Source organism: Ceratotherium simum, chromosome 24, assembly GCF_057802395.1.
Source record: "Ceratotherium simum simum isolate JZ-2026a chromosome 24, ASM5780239v1, whole genome shotgun sequence".
Lineage (NCBI taxonomy): Eukaryota > Metazoa > Chordata > Mammalia > Perissodactyla > Rhinocerotidae > Ceratotherium > Ceratotherium simum.
In genome coordinates, this window is record NC_141923.1 from 39023730 (window position 1) to 39045531 (window position 21802).

Below are 21802 nucleotides of genomic sequence, written 5' to 3' on the forward strand. Positions count from 1 at the left end.
TTTCCTCATCTGGAAAGTAGATGCAAAATATCCATAATATAATAGTAATTCCATTGTAAGGTGGTTATGGAGACTTACTAAGTGAACAAACACTTAGAACAATTCCTGACATAGAGAGTAAGTGCTCAGTAAATGTTATGCTGCTGCTGTCACTACTGTTTTTTTAGGATCATATGTTGTTTTGAGAACCTTCTTTTGTCATATTTTTTAGAATAGGCTCAGTCCATGAAGTCATATGGTGTTAGTCTATCATGTCTTACCAAGCATGTTATGAACTTTTTGAAATTTGACTTTTAGCATTCTGAAAATCAAAAAACCCTTTGGGGGCTGGCCCGGTGGCTTGGCAGTTAAGTTCACACATCTCGCTTCAGTGGTCCAGGGTTTGCCTGTTCGGATCCTACTCACTGCTCATCAAGCCATGCTGAGATGTACAGCTACAGCTCTACAACTATGATATACAACCATGTGCTGGGGCTTTGGGGAGAAAAAAAGAAAAAGAGGAAGATTGGCAACAGATGTTAGCGCAGGATCAATCTTCCTCAAAAAAAAAAAAAAACCCTTTGGACTCCACTTACATGGTTCTTCTCTGGCTGTTGGGATTTTTAAAGATGTTAAATGTGGTCTCTCCTGTCCTTGGATTCTGATCAGTTCCACTTCACCATCTGATTTCTTCCAATCCGTGTGAGAAGTGAATGTTTATTACTGCCAGGAGCATGTACTTTTTAATATGTGGGAACCAGGCACATTCAGATCTTCACAGAGGCCAGACAAGTGGTACATAATGGCGTAGTCTGGGTGTGAGGAAAAGGAGTGATAGAACGCTGGTGATCTAGAGGGCTGGGACCCTGCTGCCAATCCGCTCCTATTAACTGTCGCCCTCTAGGCAAGTGGGCCCAGTGTTGCGAGATCTGATTTTTTCAAGAAATTTCAAGAAGCTGGAAATTCAGATTTTTGTGTGAGCTAGAAAAAAAACACTCTGTAACTTGTACCTTTGAAGGATTTGCTCTTTTTTATTTAAGAACGGTCTGTCTGGCTTGCTTAAATTTCACTGTAATTTTTGTTAAATCTAGATTTACTTAATAGTTAGCATTTCTTATGTACTTAATCTAAGTCTTTATACAAGAAAGCTGTCAGAGATCTAACAAAGATAGTCAGTTGATTACATAGTGCAGTTGTGTCTATGGTAATGTTGTTGATTTTAGACTCAGGTAACTTGGTAACTGCTGTGTATAGCCTTGAGTGTGTAGGCTTGTCTAGGCTTATAGAACAACTTTGTCTTTTCCCAATAAAGATAATTTTCATCTGTATTAGGAGAGTTGGGAAACATTTTCTTTATGATCTCCTCGCGCCCCGCCCGGACTGAAAATGAATTGCTGAACCTTGAATTATTTCATTGGGTGGATGATTGTGGCAAGAGTCTAGCAGCATATTTCTAAGGACTGCTCTCAACCACTTTGCAAATCTGAAAAGCAGTCAGTGGTTGCTAAGAGACATACTGTTCAAGTATCCCCATAAACATATGTACTGCTAGAGATTGCTATTTAGTAATTTGTACTTCACATTTGCAGTTATATTTAGCTGAAAGGTGCCATAAGTATATGCAAATTATGCAAATCATTCAGACTGTCCTTAAAAGTGACCTTTTTGTTATTGTGTTTTATTTATTTATTTATTTATTTTTTGTGAGGAGGATTGGCCCTGAGCTAACATCTGCCAATCCTCCTCTTTTTGCTGAGGAAGACTGGCCCTGGGCTAACATCCGTGCCCATCTTCCTCCACTTTATATGGGACGCCGCCACAGCATGGCTTGACAGGCGGTGCGTCGGTGCGCGCCTGGGATCCGAACTGGCGAACCCCGGGCCGCCGCAGCAGAGCGCGCACTTCACTGTTTGTGCCACCGGGCCAGCCCCTGTTATTGTGTTTTTAAAAACTCAAGACAGGTTGGACACGACTCAAACCAACCTGTTAAAAAATTTTAAGTTTTGAACTGAAATAAATTCCACGAGGCCTTGAATCTCAGCTTCAATACAAAGAACTGTTTTCCAAACAAGTTCCTTGAATATGTCAAAATGTTTACATTTCTCTCAAAGAGTCTATAGCAAATATAACGTTAGAGAATTTACTTCTACTAGGAATGTATCAGATAGCCATTACCAATTAACAATAAATCACCTCGTCCTATCCTGTCCAGCTTGTCACTCAAAAACCTTAAAAAAAAGGCTTTACTGCTCTGACTCCTGCATCCAGAGCCAGCTACATGGGCATGCAGCTTGTGCAGGGGCACAGGGCCCCGGGCTGAGAAGGGCCCTGTGCTTGGTTTAATGCTTTGCTGTTGCTGTCTTGAAATTCTTAATACTTATTGAATAGGAAGCACCGCCTTTTTTATTTTGCACTGGACCCTGCAAATTATATAGCTAGTCCCTGCCTGCATCCCACTAAGTGCGTCATTGTGTAGCATAACAGCTCGTTCTCGAAATGCTGACCAGATTGGTTGTCTTAAAGATTTAAATCGCAAAGTTTTCTTGAATCAGATAGAATGAATGCTTGAGGGAGAAAAGAAGGGACTTTTCTGGTTTGTGAGAAGAATGCCTGAAATTAGGAAGAAAATAAAAGCTTGTGAGTTGGCAGAGTTGTCAATATTTGTATGCCTTACACCTTTGAAATTTTTATACTAAATTTCCGTAGGGGTCTTGAAGTCAGAATTGCTAGAAGTTTATGGTGTGCAATCTGTTGATCCCTAATCCCCACTGTGCTTTCTAGTGGTTGCCCTTTGGTCGGCTAATTTCATATCTGGAGTGGTCCTCTTAAGTTGTTCTGATTCATTGGAGTCAGGCTGCCATTGGCTCTTGTTTCTTGGTTCTGGGCTGTTTTCTCCATGTGCATTACTTCGTCAAGGAGAAGATATTAGGAAGATAAAAATTTTCAGGTAGTAGAATAGCTAAGGTTAAAAACAAACCCAGAGGGGCCGGCCTGGTGGCATAGTGGTGAAGTGTGTGCGCTCTGCTTCGGCAGCCCGGGGTTCGCCGGTTTGGATCCCGGGCGCGCACCGATGCACGGCTTGTCAAGCCATGCTGTGGCGGCGTCCCATATAAAGTAGAGGAAGATGGGCACGGATGTTAGCCTAGGACCAATCTTCCTCAGTAAAAAGAGGAGGATTGGCATCCGATGTTAGCTCAGGGCTAATCTTCCTCTCACATACACAAAAACCCCAAAAAACAACAACAAAAAAACCCAAACAAACCCAGATATGTGGATATCTGATTTTAGTTTGGATGAAAGTGTTCAGAACTAATTCCGTTGATTGCCTACTTGAGGATTTCTTATGTTCGTTAAAATCTTTCTGTACGTGGACTAGGGCAGGGCAGTTGCTGCTTTGTTGTAGTAGAGGGTAGTTGGGCTTTTTGTTTCAAGTCCTTTGCTTTTAATTTTTAAAAATAGTTTTAATTAACAAAATAATGTCTATTTAAAAAATTCAAATATATTTATATGATTTTTAATTAAAAATAGCAATCCCCTGCCTCATCCTTCCCCAATCCAGAGTCTCATTCCTCAGAAGTACCACATTCAAGTCTTCCAGCTATTTTTCGTATTTATCTCCATATTTCTAAAATAACATCCTTGGGGGGCTGGCCCGGTGGCGTAGTGATTAAGTTTGTGGGCTCCACTTCGGCTTCCTGGGGTTTGTGGGTTCGGATCCCAGGCTCGGACCTACACACCGCTCATCAAGCCATGCTGTGGCAGCATCCCACATATAAAATAGAGGAGGATTGGCACAGGTGTTAGCTCAGGGCTAATCTTCCTCAAGCAAAAAGAGGAAGATTGGCAACAGATATTAGCTCAGGGTGCCTCTTCCTCAGTGAAAAAATAAAAAATAAAAAATAAAATAGCATCCTTATACTGCTATGTCTTAATTTTTCATTTTAGATTTTATCAGTTCCTACTATAAACCATTATATGTCTCCCTCTATATCTTCCTTCTCTGTATGTTTTCAACTAGTTATGTCACAAAATTTAATTAAATCAAATTGTAGTGTTTGCATTAGTATGACTGTGTACATGTTGTTCAGCTGAGGCACATATGCTATAATTGCATTTCTTGTAGGGCTTTTTTTTTTTTTTTAAACCCCTGGAATTAATAGTTACCTTATTTTTCACTTGCTTGCTTTCCTGCATATTGGCCACTAGTTCATCTGTTAATTCTCTGAGAGCACCATATAGCTCTTCCCAGTATGGCCTACACATCAGCCAGTCTGTCAGTTCTAATTTTTTTTCTTGTAGGTCTCCTTCCTGGATCCCTGGCCTGCTCTGGTTGTCACTGGTTGCCTCCTCTAGCCTCTATCCACAGTGGTCATCCTGGGACTTCCAGGATCGGTCATCCTTGCCACTCTTCTGGACTGTGTCTTTACTTGCTTAGTTTCCTCTCTTTCGTTTTGGTGGAATACATCCTCTAGATGCTTCCTAAAAGAACATGAATGGGATGTAAATTTGAAGGGGTTATAGACCCAGTTCCTGTGTGGAAGAGGGTGCAGGGTGGGGGTTCCCGAATACCAACAAGCAATTCTCAGACACCAGCTGGGTGTCCTACAATTCAACTCAATTCTGACACTATCTACCTGAAGATAGTGTCAGATTCCACAGGTTAAGGCCTCAGTCCTACAAGGCTGACCCCCTCCCCCCGCCCCAGGCACACACCCGATGCCAGGTTATCACCTGTGCTTTTGTCTGACTGGCTATAGATTGGAGGATCCAATGACCCCCTCCTTGGGTTCAATTACTTGGCTAAAGCAGCTTACAGAACTCAGAGAAACATTTACTTATTAGATTACTGGTTTATTATAAAAGGATATAACTCAGGAACAGCCAGATGGAAGAGATGCATAGGGCACGGTGTGGGGAAAGGGTGTGGAGCTTCTATGCCCTCTCTGAGCTCACCACTTTCCTGGAATCTCCATGTGTTCACCAGCCTGGAAGCTCTCTGAACCCAGTCCTTTTGGGTTTTTATGGAGGCACCATTACATAGGCCTGATTGATTAAATCATTGGGCATTGGTGATTGATTCAACCTCCAACCCCCTCCCCTCCCCAGAGGTCAAGGGCGTGGGACTGAAGTTCCAACCCTCTAATCACATGATCTATTCTCCTGGCAATCAGCCCTCCTCCTTAGGTGCCCTCTGGGAGTCATCTCATTAACGTACAAAACATGCCTTTGCTGCTCTTGTCGCTTGGGAAATTCCAAAAGTTTTAGGAACTGTGTGCCAGGAACAGTGGACAAAGATTAAATATATATTCCTTATTATAAATCACAATATCACAAAATGTTTTGAGACCTGCTTCTCTGAAAACATCTTTATTCTACCCACATACTTGATTGACATTTTGGCTAGATATAGATTTATAGATTGGAACCCACACTCCCTCAGAAGTTTTAAGAAATTACTCCATTGTCTTCTAGCTTCCAGTGTTGTTATTGAGAAGTCCTGTGCCAGCTGAACTCCTCATCCTTTTTAGTGACCTCCTTTCTCTGTAAGCTTTTGAGATCTACTCTGTCCCCAATATCTAGAAACTTCAAAGTGATGTGCTTTGTTGTGGGTTTCTGTTCATTCATGTGCAGAGGACATAATGGCCCTTATCTATACTGAAACTCATGTCCTTTTTTCTGGAAAATTGGATTGAATTCTTCCTCAGATAATTTCCTTGTCTTCATTTTCTCTGTTTTTCTGTCTCTTTCCTATTTGGAATGCCTATTAGTTGTATGTTGGACCTTCTGAATTGATCCTCAAATTTTCTTATCTTCTTTCTTCTAGGTATTATCTTTGTCTTTTGGTTATACTTTCTTGGTAGATTTGCTCATTTTAATGTTCTAGCCCTTCTGAAATTTTTATTTCTGTTACACTTTTGAATTTCCAAAAGCTCTTTTTTATTTTCTGAATATTCATCTGCAATAGCATCCTGTTTTTGTTTCAGAGATGCAATATGTTTATTTCTGAGGATGTTATAGGTTTTTTTTGCAGTTTTTCTCTCCTCCTTGTGTTGTGGCTATTTCCTTTGAGTTCTTTATGATTGTTTGTTTTGGTCTCTGTCTTTTATGTTAGAATGTCTGGTGATCCTTTCATATTCATAGTTACATGTTAGTTATCAAAAAGCCTCTAAGAACCTGTGTGTGAGTGTACACATGCATGTATGTGTGGGAGACACTTGGCACATTGGACAGAGAGCTTGCCATTTCATTGGATACCCTCAGATATTAGTATATCTCTAGGTGTTTCCTCTTGAGACTGTCAGTTTCCCTAAAAAGGGACCTTCTAATCTTCTGCCTCGTCCAGAATGAGAAGCTTAGTCAGGGAAGGCGGCTGGCAAAGGTCACACTCTTCAGCATCAGAGTTTTACTTAATCCCATTATTTTCAATAAGTGCTTCACTTAGCTGTGTGTGATGTCTCCAAGACTGGAGACTTGCTCATTAATTCTCTCCAGACTTGGAGTGTAAATCTTGAGTACACTGCATGAGACAGGGCTCTCGGAAGTCTTGTTACTCCTTCCACAAACTTTCAACCAGTCCTCCTGTTTTTAGCTCCTCACACCCTTGCCATCAGATATATCTGATGCCTTCAATTCTTAAGCCTTTTAAGGGTTCTCTGGTATGAATTGGCTTGCTTCTTGTTGGCTTCCCTCCCTGCTGGCAGAATGGAACAACACTTAGCACAGTGGAGAAAGAGGAAACCTAAGATAGTTACCCCTTGCCATCCACTTTCCGTCTTTGAAAAGTGTGCACATTTGTCTAATCTGCTCTTCAATCCTCTCTGCCTTGTGGTTTCTTCCGTTTTTATTCCTTTACTCATTTCAGGGAGGGTTCAAGAGGAGGATGGAGGTTCAGTCTCCCATGTCTATCTGGAAGAGCCTTACTGTCTTTTTCACGTGCCCTTCTCATTTCGCCGTAGGTTTGTTATGAGGTTCAAAGGAGGGTTCTTTGGCTAAATCACCACACAGTTCCTCCCTGTTCGTTGGCTTCAGGAAGGCTGGTTTTGTAAACGAGGAGTCAGCATATTGACAGGTCTGTCTTTGCTCTGTAATCACCTTGGAAACTCTCCAGCTTCTTTTTCTGAAAACAAGTTGCCTGTTATATTGTGGAAGGCACCGTCTACGTAGGCCTTTACAGATGCTGGATTGTATTTCTCATTGCTTTTTTGAGGGGAGTGTTTGGAGTGTATATATGACTAAGCACACACATATTATTTGGTTTTGGAAATCAGACCTCATCCTACTCCCCCTTATTTTGGCCTATGTGCTATTATACTTTTGTCTCGTACATCATAAAATCATTGAGTGTGTTCTATAGAGCAGCAGACAAGTAATTTATATACTGCAGTTCATCTTTCTCTCATGGAACGTGATATATATATAATGCTTGTGGCTTTGTAAGTGACTCAAGTTAGGTGCCTGGGAATGCATTTTCTTTGAGGGCCTAATGAAAACATTAGTTAAGTACTTTTTGTTTAATTATTATGTTTTCATTAAACTCTTAAGATTCACAGTACGTAAGCATAGTTGATTCAAGCTTTGCTAACAGTACACCCCCTCAAGCCTTCTATTATGTTGGTTGTGAATTACTCATTAAGCTCTTTTTTACAACATTTGAAAATAGAAACCAAATTAAAAAAATAGAACTCAAAAGGTTGATTTTTCCCATTAACAAGGAATGGGTAGGTTAGAGGTCTCAAGTCATTTTGTGCCTGTAGTAGATGAGAGAGACTGAGCCCGTGGGGCCTTTTTGGCCTATGAGGGTCACGTATCTTTCTTAGTCTCTTTCCTGTGGAAATATATAGTTGACTTGCTCGTTACTTTCCCTGTGGGCTCCAAGTTTGTTCACTAGTGTGTGTGTGCCCAGCAACGAGGACAATCCCTGGCATGTGCAAAGATTGATTTGTTGATTGATTGCATGGTTAAGTGGGCAGAGAGATGGCAGGTATTTTAACAGCATCTTCTGTTTGGATAGGCTGCTGGTGAAGGTATGTGCTATTGAATCTGCCGTGAACACTTCCCCCACCTCTAGCTCCTAATTTCTTCATGGGTCAGCCTGGATGTCACTTCCTCAGGAAGCCTTCCCTGATCACTCCACTTCTCCCAAATAGAGTAGATATGTCTGCTATGTATTTATATAACATCCTGAACCACTTATCATGCTGTTTATTTATCAGTATCTCTCATTAGACAAGGCTCTGTGGAAGCAGATTGTGTCTGTCTTCCTCATCATTGTATCCCTGACGCCTTGCCCCGTGGTTGGCTCTTAATAGGTATACATATTTATTTGAAGTATTCATTTTTTGAATGAATGGATGGATGACATTGTGTTGCCAAAAACTGCGTCTGTCTCACTGCCTGTTTTTGAAGACTATCCGTCAGTTTGTGCTTCCTGTCATTATTCGAAGGGCTATTTTTTGTGTCTATTAACTGTCTTTTGTTAAAAGAAAAGCACCAAACAAAAGTAGGAAATTTATTTGATTACTGCCCACTGAGTTATTCTTCTGCTGTCAGTCTCATGCTTGTGCCTTAGTCACCTGAAATCATGCTTAGGTATGTCTTGAAACTTTTTTGATAATTAGGGCAGTCTGCGTTCATTCGTATGCTCTCTATATGCTCTTGAAATGTTTGCTATGAGTCAACATTAGAACTATGAGTTTTGCTTTATTGTGATAATAATGAATGTTTGAAGAACTCAGTAAAATTCAAACCAGTCTCCAAGTTTGTTCTTCAGCCAGAGGAACCTGCCTACTGTCACTTTAAAAAAAAAAAGCGGTTTTATTGAGATGTAATTTATATATCATAAAATTTACCCTTTTAAAGTGTACAATTCTGTGTTGTTTAGTATATTCATGGAGTTCTGTAACCGTCACTGCTGCAATATTGTTGCAGAACATTTTTATCATCCCCCAAGAAATGCCATACTTATTAGGAGTCACTCCTCATTCTACTTTCTGTTTCTATGGATTTGCCTGTTGTGGATATTTCATATAAATGGAATCATACAGTATGTGGCCTTTTGTGTCTGGCTTTTTTCACTTAGCATGGTATTTGAAAATTTCATCCATGTAGTAACATATATATGTAGTAACATTCCTTTTTATGGGCGAATAATATTCCATTGTGGCACATTTTGCTTATCCATGCATCAGTTGATGGACATTTGGGTTGTTTCCACTTTTTGGCTATTATGAATCATGCTGCTATGAAAATTCATGTACAAGTTTTTAGGTTGACATGTTGTGACTTTAGATTTCAGTTATTGACTTTAGATTACAAATGATTGGGAACTTAAAAAATGTTCTTCGTGTATAACATACATAAAGAAATAGTAAATGTTCAACTCATTGAATATTGACAAAGTGAGCACACTCATGTTACAAGAACCAAGATCTAGAAAGAGCGCATTGCCAGGATCATTGGAGACTTTGTGATGTTTGCTTTGGTTTAGCTTGTTTCATTTGCCTGTATGCTCTGGTAGAGCTGAAGGCTTATCTTAGCTGTATATTGGGAACATAAGCCCAGTAGGTAGCTTATGTTATGGTAGTGCAGTGGTTGAGATAATGGACTCTACGGCCTCAACTGCTTCGGTTCAGATCCCAGCTCTATGACTTAGTAGCTGTGACACCATGAACAAGTTACTTAACATCTCTGTGCTCTAATTTCTGCATTTGTAAAATGGAGATAAAACTACCTCATGGGGAGTATTGATAGAAAAGTAGATTGCTTAGAAGATTACCTGATGGGAAAATTGCCTGATGATCATACTAAATGCTGTATGTGTGTTAGTTTTTGCTCTTATTATTGTTATGGTTGTTGTTATTATTGTGTATCTCTTCACTAGAATATAAGCCCCGTGTCTGACTTGTCACTGTATTCCCAAAGACTAGCACTGTGCCTGGCACATAAGAGATACTCAATAAATTTTTAAGGAAGGGATTTTAAATAATGAGCAGCAGAATTCCTAAATCCTCTCCTGAACCATGTTTGACAGCTACTCTGTCTTTCATTTACAACAGCTTTTGGAGTTATTTGACAGTGAAGACCCTCGGGAACGGGACTACTTAAAAACAGTCTTACACAGAATTTATGGCAAGTTTCTTGGTCTTAGAGCATTTATCCGAAAACAGATTAACAATATTTTTCTAAGGTAAGTGGAGGGTGGGGGCAAACGGAGAAGCAAAGTTGGAGGTTTTATAGAAGTATTAAGTAAACCTCAAATATTTGAACATAGTGTACTGACTTTATTCTTTCTTTTCTTTTCTTTTTTAAAGGTTTGTTTATGAAACAGAACACTTCAATGGTGTAGCTGAATTGCTGGAAATATTAGGGAGGTAAGCACATTTTTAGCTAATTGCTAATCTCAGGTGAAAATTAGGTTCAGGTGGCACAGGAAGTGTTGACCTAGATCTCGCACTGTGTGTACGTCAGGGACTCTCATTTATGCTTTCAGCATGTTTCCCAACAGGCTCTACACGATGCAGTTTCTTGTTCCCTTGTTCCCCAATTACGCATTGATAATTTTACTAGAATGACGGAAAGAGCGAACAGTTTATTCATTACTACAGAGAGGGTACATCTAATTGCAGTCAGGGCAGTTACTTTAAAACATCTTATTCTTGTTAGTTTCTAGCTACCTGTCTTGCCATATCTTTTGAAAGCAAGTTTATAATAAATTGGAAAGGTTGCCATTTTCAAAGGAACTGTGTACCCAGGTGTAGTTCTTCAACAGCTGCTGCCTGGGGTAGTAGAATGAATTAGAAAGAGACAGCTGTTGTGTAGGTTTCTACACACAAGGGAGGCTTATGTAACTGGATGGGGTGATTACGTAGTCTCTCCTAATATGAGGAGAAAAAGAAGGTGGAGTCACTTCATTTTCTCTGTGACCTCTCTAGGCTGGGCTCCATATCCATGGGTATTCTTGGTCTGAGCAGAGATTTCAGGGATGGGAAGGAATGATGTCTGGAAATGGAAAGGGTCATAAGTCAGCAAGGCAGGCAATTATTTATGGAAGGAAAAGAGGAAAGGAAAAATAGAGAGTTGTTGATACAAATTGTTTTGGAAACCATCCAACTAGCTTTAAGAGCACAGGAGCCTTAGCTGGGAAATCATAAGCAAATTTTCTTCTCTTAAACCGTCTTCCTACTTAAATGTATTCTTTGAAGTAACTAAGAAATCTTGAATGCCACTGGGATGGGTTTTGGGTTGTTCTGGACCAAATGTAAACTGATTAAGATTTAACCTGATTTCAGAAGAACAGTTTGTCTCAGTTTAGCTTGTTGTGGTAACATTGCTAATTCATGTCTCTTTTCTTTTTGCAGTATTATCAATGGCTTTGCTTTACCTCTGAAGGCAGAACACAAACAGTTTCTGGTGAAAGTATTGATCCCTTTACACACTGTCAGGAGCTTGTCACTCTTCCACGCCCAGGTAGAATTTTGTACAAGTGCTTTTGGAAGTAAAATAAAGTTTGCAAATCCAATGTTTCTTTGCTATTGGCATTTACTTAATTTGAAAAAAGGACTTGTTAAAGTTTAAAATACTCCCCAAGGAAAATAAAAAGGTGTATACTTTGTTCTATGCCTGGGAGAATCATGGGAATATTTTTTAAGTGGGAGGAGCGTTTGTTTAGTCATTTCATTTTACGGCTTGCCCAAGTTCATACCATTATATATTGAACATGTTGCATATAATAAAGTGTATGTGGGCTTTTCAGATTCAGATCTTTGGACATGTGTAATCATTTTTGAATGTTCTTAAATAATTTGGCATCCTTGTTTTGCATTAGTCTATCCATTGCCCTTTGCCCCCTCTTCTAGTTCATTTGCAAATAAAGACTTTCAGAAGTAAATTGATCAGTATTTTCACATCTTTTTATTTATTTATTTTTATTTTTTTTGGTGAGGGAGATTGACCCTGAGCTAACATCTGTTGCTAATCTTCTTCTTTGTTTTTGTTTTTTGCTTGAGGAAGATTGGCCCTGAGCTAACATCTGTGCCAGTCTTTCCTCTATGTGTATGTGGGTCGCCACCACAGCATGGCTTGATGAGTGATGTAGGTCTGCGCCCGGGATCCGAACCCATGAACCCAGGCCACTGAAGTGGAGGACGTGGAACTTAACCACTGCGCCACTGGCCTGGCCCCTCTACATCTTTTTATTTTTAGCCTCCATTACTCTGTCTTGTCCTCAGGCCAATTTCCATGTTAACACTGACTCACATGGGAAGCATGTCACTAGGGGGTACATAAATGATCTAGTGGCATTTGAATTTTAGTATTTCAAATCTCTGAGTGCCCCCTCCCCTCAGTGGGAATGTTTTGAGTTTGCATAAAAATGTAACACATTTTTCTGAGCAGTGTTCCTCTTTAAATGTGAAATTCTGTGTTTCAAGGAAAAATTAGTCCATATGCTTCTAATTTAGAACACCATTAAATGTTGTTTCGCAAGAGTAGATTTCTTGTCCAAGAATCTTTACGAACCCTTTTACAAATCTTGCCTCTAGTTTTTGAAATAGGATCTCACATTTCGCGATCACTTAAAAGAATTCTTACCTAGATGAGTTAGCATCAGGTGTAGAACTCTTCATATCTCTCTGCACTCTAACCGTGGCAGGTACAACCTTCTATCTCCATGAAACTGCTTTAGTTTGCATGTGCCATTTCAGGCAGTCAGTATGGTTTTTAGTAAGTGCCTGCTTCTCATCTCGGATTCTTCTGGAGCCGCAGTAAAAGCCAGCACTGTTGATGTTAGCAAAGAGAGAAAGGAAGCCCATGAGATGTAGCTCACTGTGGATGAGATGCTTTCAATATGCTGAGTGTGAGATTTCACCTCTGCTGTTCATTATCTGGATACTTCATGTCTCAACATTATTTTTAAGAAAATTCCCCTGGAGCCTCATTAGTGTTAATCTTTGCCTTGAAAAAGTAGCTTTTTATTTTGCTTTATATATATTTTATTTTTAAAATGGATTGAACGTGAAGATACTAAGACCAGAGTCTGGAAACTTTTTAGGAAGTTTTAAAAATACATCTTTTGAGCCCTTAGTATGTAGAATTTCCAATTTTGTCTTTCATTTCTTATTTCTCTAGTTGGCATATTGCATAGTACAGTTTCTGGAGAAAGATCCTTCACTCACAGAACCAGTAAGTATTTTTTCCATAATTTCAAAAAACTTAAGAAAAGACCACTTTTCATGGAGTGTATATGAGAAATTAAGTGCCATTTGTTTTTCTTCTTTTTATTTTAGGTTATTAGGGGGTTAATGAAATTTTGGCCCAAAACCTGTAGTCAAAAAGAGGTAAGCACTTGGTGTCAGTCTGTTAATAGCTTACTAAATGCTCTGCTGAGTGCCGGGCACTGAACTGATAAGCACGTGTAAAAATGCATTATCTCATGTAATCCTCATTGTAGCTCTCTAAGGCAGGATTGTAAATATTCTCATTTTACTAGTTATGAAATTGGCACTTAGAGAGGGTAAACAGCCTGCCCAGGTACGCTAAGTATAGGTGATTAGAGAAAACCTGCCTTCCCGATTCCTGAACCCTGAACTTTTATCATGGTGCTGCTCAGCCCCAGGGAAGCCCAAGTCAGGCCCTGGTCGCATGTCCAGCTGTCTAGCTCTCTTGATGTCACTTTCCTGGTGACCACCTTCGTAGTATGGAGGTTTTGCTGTCACTGTAATGGATGCTAGAGCAGCCTGCCCACATACCCACTTTAAAGCATCATGTAGCTGGGATCTTAACTACATACAATCTTAAAATATATTACAGACTTTGAGTTTCAGCTGTTCACAAGTAGCCCTGGAAATCTCTGACTTAAAATCGTTTGTACTTTTGCCGAGACCTACCTGCGCACGTGCGGTGTGAGGTTATTGTGGGGGAGTGAGCGCTTAGCTTGGAGGGGAGCCTAGCTGGGCACCAGGTCTGTACCCACTCTTCTGAAAGGTCAGAAACCATGTGGAAAATGGCCCAGAAAAAAAGGTCAGCTGTTAGTGTTACATTTTGGGAGTATTTTGGAAGAACTTCTTTATATATCTTGACAAATGGCAAGGGTCTACTATATTTTGCTTTTAACAGAAACACCTTCCTTCTCAAATCAGCTTCAATTCTCCAAAACACTACAATACACAATTTCAGAAAATCGTCTGATTTCTTAATACCTGTAGGTGAAATTAAACTATGCATTGCTACCCAGATGCATCTCAAGATATGAAAACATTGTCATTTTTCATATTTTAATTGCATACTTAATTTTTTTCTAAGATAGTTATTTTTTCATGCTTAAATAGGTAACTGGTTTTTATTTCTCTGTCAGTTTTCCATTATATTTAAAACCATTGACCATGCTAGTGATTTGGCTCCATTTTGTGACCTAAAAGCTCTGTTTCTTGAGGCACATGGTACTGAGGCCATGAGAGTCATTGTGCTCGATAGTGAGCAATTATGCACGCCTTGCGTATGTATGTCAGTGTGTGCGAGTGTGGAGACTGGGTCGGCACGTGCTCAAGTGATAACCCGTGTGTGGGTGAATCTGCTCATTTGTGTCTCTCCAACTCTGTATGTTCTGTTAACTGGTATATCTTGGAGGAGCACCTACCCCATAGCAGGGGCTGTAAATATTGGCGAGTATCTGCATGTGCTGCTGTGGACTTTTATACGTCCGTGCAGGAGGGCCACTCTCCCATTGTTTTAAAATATATGGGTCGGGGGGACATAGCTCGGTTGATAGCAACAAAGCGGAGAGCCCCACAGGTTCCTGTTTTCCCGGGGCCTGCTCCAGTGTGTGTCGGGGCCCATTGTTCTGTAATAGAAGTAGCACATGGAGTATTTTTTCCAAAGTGAATAGAATCATATTTTCAGTGCTGTAGGGAATTTGCTCTTAACAAGTACCCTCTGGTGAATTCCTTGTGAAACAAACATCTCTAGCATGGGTTAATGCCTGATTTGTTCCTGTTTGGTTTTATGTTTAAATTATTCTTAAAACAGTGCAAACTCTCATTAATCCTCATCGTTCATATGGATTTTTTAATGAAGTGCCTGACATTTTGTGTTTTCCATGTATTTATAGGTCATGTTCCTTGGGGAGCTGGAGGAAATATTGGATGTGATTGAACCTTCACAATTTGTTAAAATTCAAGAACCTTTGTTTAAACAAATTGCCAAGTGTGTATCCAGCCCCCATTTTCAGGTTAGTAATAAAGACGGCATGAGCCCAGAGTGGCTTATACAACATGTATTGTTTTGGTAAGGTTTTATTTGTATTGAAAGAAATGTAGTGGATGCTAGCTACTTGTTGGTTTTTTTTGTTTTTTTTTTTTTGGCGGGGGAGGACTAGCCCTGAGCTAACATCTGATGCCAATCCTCCCTTTTTGCTGAGGAAGACTGGCCCTGGGCTAACATCCGTGCCCATCTTCCTGCACTTTATATGGGACGCCGCCACAGCATGGCTTAACAAGCGGTGCGTCGCTGCGCGCCCGGGGTCTGAACCTGCGAACCTCAGGCCACCGCAGCGGAGCTCGTGCGCTTAACCACTTGCGCCACTGGGGCGCCCCCCCCCCCGCTACTTGTTTTTATTTGCTATTTTCTCACGTGATAGGTAATTTTAATAATAATCACCTTTATCTTGAGCACCTGCTACATGACAGCCACTGTGACGGTGCTTTATGTCCAGTAACTTAATTCTCATGGCCACCCTGCAAGGAGGGCGTTATGATTTGTACAGATGTGAACACGGAGGCTCAGAGTGGTGAAATCGCTTGTCTTGAGTAATGTAGCTGAATAAGAAGTGGCCTGGTGGAGTTCCGGTAGTGTGTAAGAGAAAATGCCGAGTAAAGCTTCAGAGAAAAAGAGAACCCTGATGTTCTGCACTGTGCTGGACGCTGGCATACATTCAAACTTCAAATGATCCTATGAAGCTTTTTTTTTGGCCATTTTCTAGATGAAGAAAAATGAGACTCAGAGAATGATTTGCTCAAGGTCCCAAGTTACTAGGGAGTGGAGTCAGTAGGTGTAGCTTCTCATGAGAGCCTGTGACCTTCCCATGGCGCTGCTCTGCCTCCTTGTGGCACTCCAGGAGAACACAGGGAAGCGAACCTGGGCAGCTTTTCTCAGTTGGCGCCATTGCTGCAGTGAGGTGGGACCCACAGGGGAGGGAAGAGGGTGAGCTGGGGTGAAAACACATTAGGTTTTATCCTTTAGCTGTCTCACCAGAGGTCCAGATCACAGACCTGGAGAACTGACTCTGTATACTGCCTGTCGATTGAAGGGATTGTTTAGATTGTAGTTGGCAGCACAGAACCACACTGCTCACCTGGTGGACTTGATGTGGGCTTTTCCCTGAAGTGTCATTATCCTGCATACTTAGAGACACTAGCTGTTGCTGTTGTTTTAATTTTTGACCTAAAGACGTCTTAGTATGTCAAGTCAGTGATCTTATGACAGTTCTGCGATTGTACCACACCACCAAAAAAAAAGAGTAGAAACTTTAACGTGAACTGTTACATTCAGATGATATAACACGTCTAGATTAAAAAAAAAACCCAATTGCAGGATACTATGTAGGTGTTTTGCATATCACACATGGCCTGTGGTGGTGCTCAGACATCTGCGTTGTTTGCCTTAGTTTTTGGTTTTCATCAGGATGTTTGATGTAATGGAGGGCAAGGAGCAGGAATCTCTTTTTACATGAGTATTACCAGAGAGGCTTAAATGATGCTTAGAAGCTTAGAAAGGAGACAAAGTGTCTTAGTCAGCTGGGGATGTGTCATAGTCAGGCTGCTCTAACAAACTACCACAGACAGGGTGGCTTATAAACCACAGAAATTTATTTCTCACAGTTCTGGAGGCTGGAAGTCCAAGATCCGGGTGCCAGCATGGTTGGGTGAGGCAGTCTTCTGGGTTGCAGACTTCTTGTTGTATCCTCACGTGGTGGAAGGGGTTAGGGATCTCTCTGGAGCCTCTTTTAAAAGGCACTAATCCCATTCATGAGGACTGCACTCTTATGACTTAAGTACCTTCCAAAGCCCCTGCCTATGAGTACCATCATCTTTGGGGGTTAGGATCTCAACATATGAGTTTTGGGGGGAGATAAACATTTAGACCATAGCAGGCTTCCATAACAAAACACCATAGACTGTGTGGCTTAAGTAACAGAAACTTATTTCTCATAGTTCTGTAGGCTGGAAGTCTGCGATCAGAGTGCCAGCATGGTCTGCCCTTGGTAAGGGCTCTCTTTCTGGCTTGCAGATAGCCACCTTCTCACCGTGTCCTCACATGACCTTTCCTTGGTGCGTGTGTGTGGAAGGAAAAAGAGATCTCTCTCTCTTCCTCTTCTTATAAGGCCACCAAGCCTATCAGATTAGGAACCCTCCCTTAAGACCTCATTTAACCTCAAATACCTCCTGTCTCCAAATACACTCACATTGTGGGATTAGGACCTCAACATAGGAATTTGATGGGGGACACAATTCAGTCCATAGGAGAAAGAAAAAGGAATTTAAAATTATTTGACAAAAGTAAAACTAAGAACCCAAGAAAGGAAGAGAACAGAGGTTCTTTATTCATTCATTAAGTGTTCATTGGTTCATTCAACAAACATTTATCGAGTGCCGCTCTGCAGCCAGATGCCTCTCACTGCGTGCCCCAGGTGTGGCATTGGGGTCAGAAGGCTCTGAGCTAGAGACACTGCCACCATGTGTGCAGGAGGACAGTCAGTCCCAGGAAAGTAGTGATTCTGTCCTAGTGTCAGACTTGCTGATTTTTACTTTGCATAAACAACGCCTTTCCTCTTTAAGGGGCTTTGCTGGATACTGACTTTCTTTCTGTAAGTGATTTTACATATTGGCAAATAGACACAGAGATTAGGATACTTGTTAGCATTAAGTAGCAGGTCAACATTAGACTCATAACTGGATATGGGAAAAGCCTGGTTCCCTTCTTCTTGGCTAGCATCCTCCTGTGGTCTCTTTAAAATTCCTCTTTCACTTCTAAGTTTCAGAACAGCCTCATCCCCATTCCTCTTCTTCTCCCCTCCCTTGCCTTGCCTTGCCCACCACCTGCCTCAGCCACACCATGTGCTCCATGGTTTCTAGACACATTGTCCACGTTGGTGCCTCTGTCCCCCTCTCCATGATTCCCTCAACCTGGAATGCCCTTTCCTTCTTTCCTTCCTCCCTCAGAGCCCAGCGTAGATGCCGCCTCCTGTGTTCCATTCCTGCCACTCTTCCTCTCCCGCATGGCATCTGGATTGTCCTGCCTGCTCTTTGCTCTGGTGCTTTATTCTGTATCTGATGCAGCATCCATCACAGTTTCCATTGGATAGGCAAGTAGATCCCCCTCAGTGATACGTGGGGATAACAGAGTGAAGAAGTTAAGAGCAGGACTTTGGACTCTGCCACTTGCTAGGTTGTCACCTTGAGGCAATGGCTTATCTACTCTGATCCTCAGTTTCCTGATTTGCAAAATAGGAAAAATGGTGCCTACTCTGAACGTTGGTTGTGAAGATTAAATGAGATACTATGTATGTGACACACTTAGCACAGTGGCTGGCGTCTGGGACACACTGAATAATAATTCATTGTTTTCTCTGTACTCTCAGGGTCTAGTGCCTCATGAGTCCCAGGACTTTTTTTGAACCAAGTTGAATAATGTAAATGGAAAGGTTCTAATTTCTTAGAGTCTATTGGTGGTTACATCTTGTACCATTTTATTAAATTAATTATTAAATTTAAGTTTAATTTAAATTTAATTAAGTTAAAACCATAATTTCTTCATCTATATGAATGAAAGAGGCCACACTTTTTCTCCTTTCCCCATATATATACCCACTTTAGAGATTTTAGATTATTTTTTTGAGATTTTGGGTTATTTTAATTATTATTTTAGGTTACTTTTTAGATATTTTAGATTATTCTTTTGAGGGCTTCCTTTGAATTCATAGTCAGTTGATAGCGTGCTGGTCAGAGAAAAGGGATCTGAGCTGGCAAGCAGGTGTATGTGCAGCTAGGGTCCTGAGTCCTGAGACCGAGTGACTTTCTCCTGGCTTACCTGGTTCAAAGGAGGGGACCAGACATGAAGTCTGGAAAGAGTCTGGGCAGTCGACTTGAGTCCCAGCTTTGACTATTTACTAGCATTGTGACCCTGGCCAGGTTACCTTGGCTAGGACACTCAGAACCTCAGTGTCCTCATCTATACAGTGAGCACAGGGGTCCCTACTCCTTGAATGGTGGTGGGAATGGTGCATTCTACCTCAGTGTAGGCGCAGTGCCTGGCCATAGGGGGTGCTTAGTGCATGTGACTGGTCTGCAGTGATGGGCAGCCAGGTTTTGGTCAGCAGCTGTTGACCAAATGCCAGCCATGTGCTGGGCCCTGTGGTTGATCTGAAGTGTGGGACGAAAGAGGTGAGCCAGGAAGGAGGTTAAAGTGATGGGGAAACAGTGTGGTGATAGAAGTAGGTACAGGTGTTGGTAGTTTGGCAGCTATGTAAGGGAAATATGGAATCAGATAAAATGGGCAGTATTAAAGAAGAATATAAATAAATAGGTAGGAACACTTTTTTCCTTCCCCAAATTGATGAACCACTTTGGAACTTTCTGAAAGATAATTTTTTTGTGTGTGAGGAAGATTAGCCCTGAGCTAACATCTGTTGCCAATCCTCCTCTTTTTGCTGAGGGAGATTGGCCCTGGGCTAACATCCATGCCTATCTTTCTCTATTTTATATGTGGAACGCCTGCCACAGCATGGCTTGGTAAACGATGCATAGGTCCGCACCCGGGATCCGAACCTGTGAAGCCCGGGCTGCCAAAGTGGAGCACACAAACTCAACCACTACACCACTGGGCCAGACCCCTTTCTGAAAGATTTTAAACCACAAAAATGTAAAGTGTGATTGATGTTTAATTTTACATTTGCTTGGATGATATAAAAAAATAGTCTTAAAATACTTTTGTTTGGAGAGATTATAATTTTGTTTTATCTTTGTCTTTTTCTCTCTCTTAACGTTGTATTTTTCTTTTTTCAAAGGTGGCAGAAAGGGCACTCTATTATTGGAATAATGAATACATAATGAGTTTGATAGAAGAAAACTCTAATGTCATCCTTCCCATCATGTTTTCCAGTCTTTATAGGATTTCAAAAGAACACTGGAATCCGTAGGTTTTTGGTTTCTTTCCTCCGTCCCTCTCTCCCTCTCACCCTCTTTCCCTCCTTTCCTTCCCTCCTTTCCTTCCTTCTCTCTCCCTCCCATGCCCCTCCCTCCCTCCTTCCCTCTCTCCCTCTCTTCCTTTGGCCTTCTCTTCCTTTCTCCTTCTCTTTTGCTAAATAAAATGTCTTGAATGGTTGCTCTGTGCCAGATGTTGTGCTTGTTGCTGAAGACGGATATGTAAAAAGATAAAAATTCGTACCTTTTAGAAATTCACTGACTGGTTGGGGAGACCTACAAGTAAACAGATATTTTACAAAGCAGTGTTTTAAGTGCCGTTATGTTAAAATATCGGTTTACCCGAGGGCTTCCTGACTTGTCTGTGAATGTAGCCGAGACATTTTGGGGATGCTCTGGAACAAGAGGAGAGGTTTGTGGATATTGAAAAGGTGGCGATGCTCAAACTGAATCTTAAAAGAATTTGGCAGGTGGAGAGGACGGGTAAAGCCCTTTCAGAGTGTGGGTCTATTCATCACGTAAAAAGGCAGAAAAATGTAAAAGGCACCTGTAAGTTCTGAGACCTGTGGGTTTGGAGGACTAAAGCACCGGGTCTTTGGGGAGGTTGTTGGAAGATGAGGTTAGAAAGGGGAGTGCGGCCCACGTGAATCTTCACCAAGTGGATGGTAAGGAAACACTAAAAAGTGGTAAGGAGGGATGAGGTGTGAATTGATTTGCATTTTAACAGGATCCATTTATTAAAAACCAACTCAGTCATTATATATGTTCTCTAGGGAAAAAAATAAGTTTAAAATCTTCAAAGAGAAGTTTAACATCTAGTCCTATGAAAGTTAAAGCATTCTGTATTTGAATGGCTTTACATATTTCTTTGTGGAACAGAAAGAAACTTTAATGTGGCATGAAAAATTAGTAGAGGCAAGTTAGTATTTTCATAGTATGTTTGTGTTGAAAAGTTTTGCATACAACTGTAAAATACCACATTTCTCAGTTTTCAAATTTGCCAGATTTTATTACTAAAATTTGTAAAATTAAAGAACCAGTAAACAAATAAGTATCATCATGCAGATGGTCTCTTGAGGACCTAGACAGTGGTTCTAGCAAGTGTCTGTAACCGCTCAGTATACTGTATTTGGCCTTTCTCAGTCACTGCCTATCATATTTGAGAAGGTCATTCCCCTCAACAGAAGAGGGCTTGAGTTCTCCTTTTAATGGGCACAGGGAAGACACCACACAGCAAGTACACTTTCTTATAAATGTTTTGGAAACATCAAGCCCGTGGCTTATTTAACATATGACCTTTTATCAGTGTTTTTTTCGGTGGTATTAGTAGGACGTTTGTTGCAAAATGGAAGCAATGTTGTATATTTTTGCAAAGGGCAATGCTATTTAGAGTCTCGTCTGAAGGTACCAAGCTCGTCATGGCAGAAGCCTCACATTGCCCAAGAGCTTATTCTTGCACTTGATAAGTATGGGCCACCAGTTTGGCTGATTAGCTGTGTAGTGTTCCACAGTTAATAGCAGCCATCACCAGCTTGCCAGTTACCTTACAGGCGTATGTATTGGGTCAGCAAGGGGACTAAGCAGGAGTGGATGGACTGACGCCGATCACAACTAGAAACATAACTCATATT

At 41.0% G+C, this 21802-nt stretch overlaps 1 protein-coding gene across 2 annotated transcripts in view; it reads left to right on the forward strand.

The window, feature by feature from the left end:
• The window catches only part of PPP2R5E (protein phosphatase 2 regulatory subunit B'epsilon), a 141601-nt gene that overhangs the window by 113114 nt on the left and 6685 nt on the right, over positions 1 to 21802 (forward strand). For both annotated transcript variants that reach the window (XM_004426228.3, XM_014784284.2), the window contains exons 6-12: positions 10035 to 10165; positions 10290 to 10349; positions 11337 to 11445; positions 13105 to 13158; positions 13263 to 13313; positions 15083 to 15202; positions 20036 to 20163. In XM_004426228.3, the coding sequence (XP_004426285.1) occupies positions 10035 to 10165; positions 10290 to 10349; positions 11337 to 11445; positions 13105 to 13158; positions 13263 to 13313; positions 15083 to 15202; positions 20036 to 20163 (653 nt within the window). The remainder of the gene's footprint in view (positions 1 to 10034; positions 10166 to 10289; positions 10350 to 11336; positions 11446 to 13104; positions 13159 to 13262; positions 13314 to 15082; positions 15203 to 20035; positions 20164 to 21802) is intronic.